The sequence below is a fragment of the Limulus polyphemus genome, unplaced genomic scaffold (genome assembly GCF_000517525.1).
Source record: "Limulus polyphemus unplaced genomic scaffold, Limulus_polyphemus-2.1.2 Scaffold680, whole genome shotgun sequence".
Classification (NCBI taxonomy): domain Eukaryota; kingdom Metazoa; phylum Arthropoda; class Merostomata; order Xiphosura; family Limulidae; genus Limulus; species Limulus polyphemus.
In genome coordinates this window covers 31,750-40,331 of record NW_013666290.1, presented here as the reverse complement: position 1 = coordinate 40,331, position 8,582 = coordinate 31,750, and the positions used below count along the sequence as shown (strand labels likewise).

Sequence of the window (8,582 nt, the reverse complement as noted above, 5' to 3'; positions counted from 1 at the left end):
GTTTAATAAAATTTTGAATGTAAGACACTAAAACCTTGTGTCATGTGCAGTAAAGGGTACCCAGGGTGATAAGGTTAATCAACATTACTCTAACATATGCAGTGAGTTGGGGTGAAGCTGGAAGATGTGGGCTCTGTAAATATCCCCTTAATGTTGGTCCAGCACTCCAGGGTACTTGTATTGTCCTGGAGGAGCCATTCCTGTTTCACTGGCCCTCAAAGCTAGAGAAACTGATATATTACCATTGAACTATAAAAATAAAACAAATGTTTACTTATCAACCTACTTCTATGAAATTGTTTAAAAAAAAGAGAGGAAACATGTAATAAAAACATGTTTGCGAAAATTAAGTATGATGTAGGGATGGCAATGCCAAAAGGTACAGAAACAAGATAGATATGAATACACAAAACCATACAAAAATGCATCCATAAGTAGTAAGTAAATACTGAGTCAGTCTTACAAGCATATGGTTAGTATCCACTGTAAAACTGTATAGCACTATTCAGTTTAAATGCTTTTATTCAAACCTGAATTCATGCAACTGACAGGATTTCAACATTTAGTTATAGATAAAAGTTATTCTTGGAAAGATTTGGATACTTATGTACTGATTTTTGTATGGTTTTGTGTATTCATCCAAACTTTGTTTTTGCAATTTTTTGGCAATGCCATCCCTACACCATACTTAATTTTTTTGCAAAATCTTTTTTTTATTACTCGTTTAATTGAAATCCAATAATTGTACACACCAAGAAGTCACTCTCATTCTCTTTAAACCAATTTTGAACAAAATAAGCACAATGTATAGTAGAATTATCATTTTAGAAAAGACCACACCTTTATTAGTCTGTTCAATAGTCATCTTTTTTTTTTATCAGCATGTCATAATTGTTGGTGGCCATAGTTTTTCTGAGTGGGATATATAGTCCCTTTCATTTGTCACTAGTTATAGATTCTTATGGCAGTTTTTGATAACAACACCCCTTTTAGATGAGGAGCTATTAACATATCCCTTTGAAAACCAGAAAAAAGCCATGCTTTTGTCCATTGTTTTCCAAAATAAATGTGGCATGACTACATCTCTGCATTTATATAACTCAATTATATACTAGACTCATCAAATTATTAGTCTGTTTTTTTATAAGTCTGTGTAAAATTACAAAAGAAAAATATCTTGCATACTAATGAATTCTTTTATGTCCATATATGCTAAGAAGGCTATCAAATAACCTTTTGTAGCATTATTACTGATATATGTCTGCCATTTGTATGCCCACTTTGTAATTCAGTGTTACTGCTGGATCCCTAAGCACTCAGATCTGTTGATATTTCAATTTAACTTCCCCCTTAAACCTGTCTCCTAGAAATTTATTTTTATGGTTTTGCGACAAGTGTCACTTAAATTGGCCTATTAAATGGTCCTTTTATTTGTGGTTACGAATGCTCTAATGTTTCACAAAATACAAGTTTATTATCAAACATATCTTGTTCATTCCACTGATAATGACATTACCAAGTGGATAATGATTTTTCTTGTGGATTTTCACTCAGCATGATTTTATCTTCTTATAATAAACTCACACAACTTTACAGTTGGTGGAACTTTTGTATTAATTTGTTCTAACATCTTTAGTTTATGAGGAAACTCCCGCAAACTTTGGAAAATATCTGTTAGCAATCTTTTCACATCTTCTCATTTAATTAACCTCACTTTCCAAGTGCTCAACACTGTTTATAATTTTGGGTCACTTATAATCATAGCTTTAACCTATTCTCAACATCTAATTTTGATGGTAGAGTGGATCTTAAACTCAGCCCTCTTGGTTCCTGAAGTGTATGTTTTTGACAGCATTTTCACAGCAAACATTACTCCACTCTCTACATTATATTTAAAGTTATATTCTTTCTAACTGCTCAAAGTATGTTCTTGTCGAGATCTTCACAACTTATAGGAAAGCCCCCAATGGCACAAGGATATGTCTGCAGACTTACAACACTAGAAACTTGGTTTTGATACCCGTGGTGGGCAGAGCACAGATAGCCCATTGTGTTGCTTTGTGCTTAACTACAAATGAACAAAACTTATTGGAAACTTCCATACATTTTCTTTCAATAAATCAATGTATGTAAAAATTGGCAATGATTTCTACCTTCAAGGGAATTACAATTTAAGTTTTCAGTTTTCTTCAACTGCTCCTTCAAGTGAGATGTCAAAGTGGAATAACATTACCATCTTCTTAACCATCCTAATATCTCCCCTACTGAAGTTATTATATATATAAAAATGATAACTTTGAACTAAAAAACACAGATGACTGCTGTATGTTGTGTAATGTTTAGGTGATCACTATACAGCTGCAATATTCAATAAATAAGGATGACAAACCTTTGTTATTATCAGGGTTTGAGCTTAAAATTACTGATTTACTTGTCTGTTGAGTACTCTATTAATTAATTTGCACAGACTCATAGCACATATACATTAGTTTTTTTTCTAAGCAGTGTGTTATCTGAAGAGAGAGACTTCCAGATGGGTAGTCCATGGAATACATCATCATATTAAGAATAACAAAATAGGCCTGATATCATTAAAGCCTATCTGCACTCACTATTGGAGGTATCACTTCTCTCATGAAATAAAAGAAAAATGTTCATATAAGTTAACTTTCACAGTGTAAAGTTACATTCAAAACTGTTTTTTTTTGCAAGGTTCAAGCCCTGAGTTATTCTTATAATATGTATATGAATTTCATAATTTTCACCACTAAGTACCAGGCAGAATAGGAAGTTTTAAAAACGTTTATGCACATCACATTATCATTTGCCATCAGTTATTGAATTGAATACTATTCACTTAGTCTGTTGTGATTTTAATTCTTCTCTTGTAATTCAGTTTTTATAATTATAAAATTTTGTTAACCAGTGCATGTTTATAAGTAAATAATCTTAATTATACATACTATATCTCATTTGTCTGAGTAATGAACAGAAATATATTCAAAGCTTTTGACAGACCAAGGACAATTATTTTGGTAAAATTTCAAGAGTTACTTGCAATGATTGTAATACTTTCACATTAGAAGCTGAAATCCACAGACCACAGGCTAGAATTGAGAAAGAAGAAAAGCAAAGTGAATCAATCTCAGCATTGCAACAGGCTGAATTGGATGAACTAATGAGAAATCTGATTCAAGAAACTGAATGTTTTCCAGATCAGCAACCTCTTAAAAGTGTCCAACCTGAAAGCTACATTTCTTTTTCTTCAGCTTTGACTAGTCCTACATACACAGATAAACAGAATCTATCAAATACAGAGGAAAGCCAGTGCTGTTTTTCCAGTGAGAAAGAAGAAAAGCTTTACAGTACATATGCAAATAAGACTGCACAAACTTATCCTTCAGTGATTTTGGAAAATGCATGTATTCTGCCATCTAGAGATTATTTGACGAATTCTAGTGAGCCTTTCTCTCAAAGCTCATTTTATAGTTCTCCAAACATTCTACCATCTGAAGCTAGAACCATGGATAAACCATATGACAGTTCCCCAGATTGTTCACTCAGTAGTCTTGGACCAAGCAGGCAAGTGCTGATTACTTGATTCTTAACTATGTGTATCATAATATATTTGATTTTTTAAAGATCATAAATATTGCTAATAAATAATGATCCAGTCCCAAAAAATGTCTTCATAACCCTTTCTGCCTTCTGCAATATGTAGTTGTCTACTCTTCATGTAACATTGACTTGTGTGCCATAAGTGACTTTCTGTGAACTCAAGCTTGAAAATGTTCTTTACTTCATATTACACTTTAAGTTTAAAATTACTATGTGCCAGAAATAAGTATATTTCATTCAAAGATCTGAAAACATTTTTTATTCCACTGTTTGCTTATGGCATACTTTTATTGCTTTGTTATGTAAAATTATATTATCTTTACCGACCAAAAACTTATAATATAAATCTGTATAACCCTTAGCAACTAACAGTTTGGTGAGTTATTTTTAAAAAATGGTATATCCCTTGTTTCATTTTTATTTTAGGTCTCCAATCCCAAAGGACAACACATGGCTTCAACAACAGTGGCACAAATACCTTCTCAAACAAGAAGGACATAGAAAACAGGAACGAATGTTACGTGAACAACGTGTAATTGCTGAACTCAAGGATGTTCAAGCTAAAAAGAACCAGCTTCTGTCACCATCTGAGTTAAATAAACAGACTTCTCCAACAATAACAAAGAAATGTTCACCTTCTGAGGTAAGAAATGTCTAAAAAGTAGCAAACTCTTTGACCATCTGAGTCAAATAAACAGGCTTTTCCTTTGATAACAATGAAATTTTCACCTTCTGAGGTAAGAAATGTCTAAAAAGTAGCAAATTGTTTCACCATCTGAGTAAAATGTACAGGAGATCTCTCTCTCACACACCAGTCGAGCACTCTACCAACTAATCTAAAGGGCTAACCGACTAGCACTATAACTAATAAGGCACTTTTTATCAAGTTACAACAATACATCTTGCTGTTTCCCTCCTTCTTCTAGTGGAGTATGGGAGTCCTTGCCGCCATAGAGGCTTCCTTCCGAGTGTGCTCACTCCTATTCAGTTGAGAGTAGGGCAGTGGTGCTCTGCCAGTGTAGATGACATTAACGCTCATCCTACTGTGAATCTTATGTACAATTCCAGATGCTGCCAAGTGATGGACGATGCATTTCACCAGCATACAGTTCACTCGTCCGGCTGAGGCACCCTCTCTTATATTGTCCTCCGGATGTCAGTTCTCAGCAGATATGGTGATGATTGTGTTGGATGTGCACACATGATGTTGCAGATTCTTGGTATGGAGGCTCATCTTCCCTACCAGTTCCTGTATCTGAGGTGAAAGGTAGATGCCTCTCCTCCTACTGTGGGCCGGATATCCCTATCCCGGTTTGACTGGTGTTAATTGAGGTAGATCTCCCATTTACTGTCTAATGCACCCTAGGCACTCTACACCAGGGATCACTTAATTTCATTTACTTAATTTACTGGGATTCCTCCTTTGATTCTGTCCTTATTGCAACACATTTTTCACATGGGTGAAGAGTATACCTTACACAGAAGTGGTACAGTCTCCCACAGATGTGTTACCTTCCATTTATTCGCACACCCCATGGTCTTCCTTTAGGCTCTTTGTAAAAGGGGATCATCTTCTCACCTGACCCTCTGTCAACTCTATGTGGGATTCTAGCTATTTCTGAGTGGAGGTTGGAAGTTAACATTCTTCTTCTCTGAAAATGTACTTCCATTAGATACTTACCTCCTCTCACATTACCCACCTGACCTCCCCACTTCCAATGTAGGTCTTAAAATGTACTGCCCTTCTCGAAGTGATTACGGGCTGCATGGAAGAGAAGACACTAGTTACAATAGGAGTTATGTCATACTCCTATTGTTTGAGGGTTGCTGCATGATCATTTGCTTGATAGCATGCATATGTCTCAAATGAATACACGTAAGGGTAGGTGAGAGTATCAAGGCTAGTGGCAAGCAAAAATTTGTACCTATAGAGGGCAGTATTAGTCAAGAAAAGCTATTTGTGAGGAGAGAGGTAAGTATCTATCATAAATACATTTTCAGTGTAGGAAAATATTAACTTTTGTATATTTACTTGTTCCTAAATAACCAAAAGGCTCAAAAGAATAAAATTCTTTTGTACACCTAATTAGAAATTAATATATTATGATAATAAAAAGAGTGGACTTAGCAACAGTTACTCAATTAAATATCACATGTACTTACCATAAGTATATTTTTTATTTCTATCTGATAGTAATTTTGAAAGATTTGTTTTTGAAATGCAGTTAAGCTTGGTTACTGCCAGTAACATTGTCCAAAACTAATGCTTTTCAAATGTACATAATATTCATGCATTGTTAATTTTTAATTTTAAAAGTATTTGTGTGAAGGGAGTTAATAAATGACCATTAGACTTCTGAAAAAGTTTTATTTTAATTGTATTTAAAGTTGGCACTCCACAAGTTGTAGAAAAGTAATGTGCTGCTCAATAAGAATAATTTGAATATATGATCACAGATAAAAGTGTTAAATGTCAAACCACTGTTTTGGTTGTTTCTTGTTCATATTTTATACACTTTTTATACACTAATATTATCTCATGAAAATACATTCAGGATAGATCAAATGTTTTTAAATGAATGGAACTATTTTTACAGGATGATTTACAACTGCAAATCAAGAATAATACACTCAAAGGTTTTATTCTATATTTGATGAAAATCTTCAAATCAGCATAATTTCTTTGATTGTAATCCTTTTAGCAACATATGAAAATGATTCAAAATAATTTCTCTTTGCTCATGAATCACATGTTTTGTGTCACTACTTGCACCCCTTATCTTTTTCAGTTTTTACAGGAATCTAAAACATAACTTAAAATGCCCCAACTCATAAAAACACTTAAATCGATAATGAATCAAAAACCTGTGAATACAACATATGTTTCATCTGTAAACATATTATTTATTTTCACTTGTATTTATTTTGTTAAAGCTCTGTCCATTTATAAAACTTAATTTATTTAATATTTTCTACCATATAGTTCTATTGTGAATTGGAAGAACATTAATAAGATTACAAACACTTCCAATTCATGATCTTAAAATTTGTTTGTTTGTAATTAAGCACAAAGGGCTATCTGTGCTCTGCCCACCACGGGTATCGAAACCCGGTTTTTAGCGCTGTAAGTCCGCAGACATACCACCATGCCACTGGGGGGCTACAATTTGTATGTGATGGAAATGTTGAATATCATGATAAGTTTCAAGAGCACTTAAAATTGATTTCTGATGCAAACACTGAATAACTATGCAAAGGTTGAATATATTATATTCTCCAGACGGGTCATGGTTCAAAAGCCATGTCATTGCGTTTGTGGACTCGTATTCAAAATTTTATTGAACTACTATTTCATGAATTTATTTCAATAAGTTTGGTATCAGACTGTAGATTATAATTCAAGTTTTAGTATTATATGTTATTTAATTTCTTAACTTAAAAGTAAATATTAAAAAACACATTGATTTTTGTGTGTCACCTGGTATGTTGAATGCAGCACTGGTTCAAATTAGATGTTTATAATGTCAAAATACTAAGTCTATAATTTAATATGAATTACAAACTCAAATTACTGATACTGACAAGCTAGAATATAAAATAAGAACCTTCTATCTTTCTCTTTGCTGATATATCACTCATGTAATGAATCAAAAACAGTGGACACTCACCTCTTTCCATTTTTGGAAATGGTCCCTTATATACACTTACTTCTATATATGACATTGAATTACCATTTGAAAGCTCAGAATGTCCTCCTAGTGGCATTCTCAGCTTTATTCATGTGTTAGGATGCCATCTCTTTCTTTCAAACCAAGATCTCAATGAGGTAGGTTGTGTCTTTAGTCTGCTCACAATTTCATCTTTTTTTTTAGACCCAAATACAGCTTAGTTACTAAGCTTGATAAATTGTAGTGGAATTCTATGGCATTGATATAGTAATTTATGATTTTTTGGTTATTCAACTGTATATATATATATATATATATATATATAATACTAAATACTATATTATTTCGTTTCATATCCTCCATGTGCGAAATTTTAAAAGGCTTAGCAACCAAGATCAAGTAGTAACTGAGTAAAAAGGTCATAACTAGAAGAGATAATTGTTTCCTTTACTTCTTTATTTACTGTTCTATGTTTTAAAAAAAATAAGTTTAAGAACTTATTTCTAAATAGTAATAATCTATATACATATATAATGTATAATAATTGAAATGTGACTGTGTTTTACAAAATACTAGTCCACTAAAACACAGCCAAGACAGGTCACTTTGTAAAGACTAAAGGTCAGATTTATAATATTTGATACGGTAACATGCGAGTATGTGTGCCACGTCATTGTAACTTCTGTATTGTTAGCCAGGCATGGCTGAAAGGTCAATATAATAAAAATAATAAATATATGTAAATGTAGAATGTTATGTAACTTAAGCTATTTAATCTAAACATTTATGTATTCTAGAATGAAAGAGGCATAATTTAAATTTATTTCTTAATTTTTTATGGTGGTTACAAGATCAGTCAAATCTACCGAACCCGTACAAAGATTTATTAGTGAAAATAACAGATAAAATATAAAGTTTTTTCTTAAGAAACATTTAATATCTTTCTGGACATTATAAAGATTTTGCATGTGAAATATGAAAATTTTCTGATGCATAAAAGTATTTTTAATCTTAAAATGAAAATTACTTTGCATGTTTGATAGGCAGCATGTGAAAAGAAAGAAAAAAAAAGGCATGAGGAAACATTGCTTAGCAATCCCTATGACTTAATAAAAAAATCAGATATTTTGTATATGAAAGCATTGTAATGTTTACTGATAATCTGCTAAATTTTGTTAACATACGCTTAGTAATTTAAAAGTTATAGCATGAAAACTGTAACAAGCACATAAATGTTTACAAGGTTACAGGGAGTGAGCCTGTGCTGAAAGAGTTAAGATAATTTTGAAGTCTCAT

The 8,582-nt window shown here is 32.5% G+C and overlaps 1 protein-coding gene across 1 annotated transcript in view; it reads left to right on the top strand.

Annotated features, from left to right (window-relative positions):
* Positions 1–8,582, top strand: part of LOC106459910 (tensin-3-like) — a 118,138-nt gene that overhangs the window by 80,656 nt on the left and 28,900 nt on the right. Inside the window, exons 17-18 of the mRNA XM_022386483.1 lie at positions 3,084–3,582; positions 4,045–4,261. Of these exons, the coding sequence (XP_022242191.1) occupies positions 3,084–3,582; positions 4,045–4,261 (716 nt within the window). The remainder of the gene's footprint in view (positions 1–3,083; positions 3,583–4,044; positions 4,262–8,582) is intronic.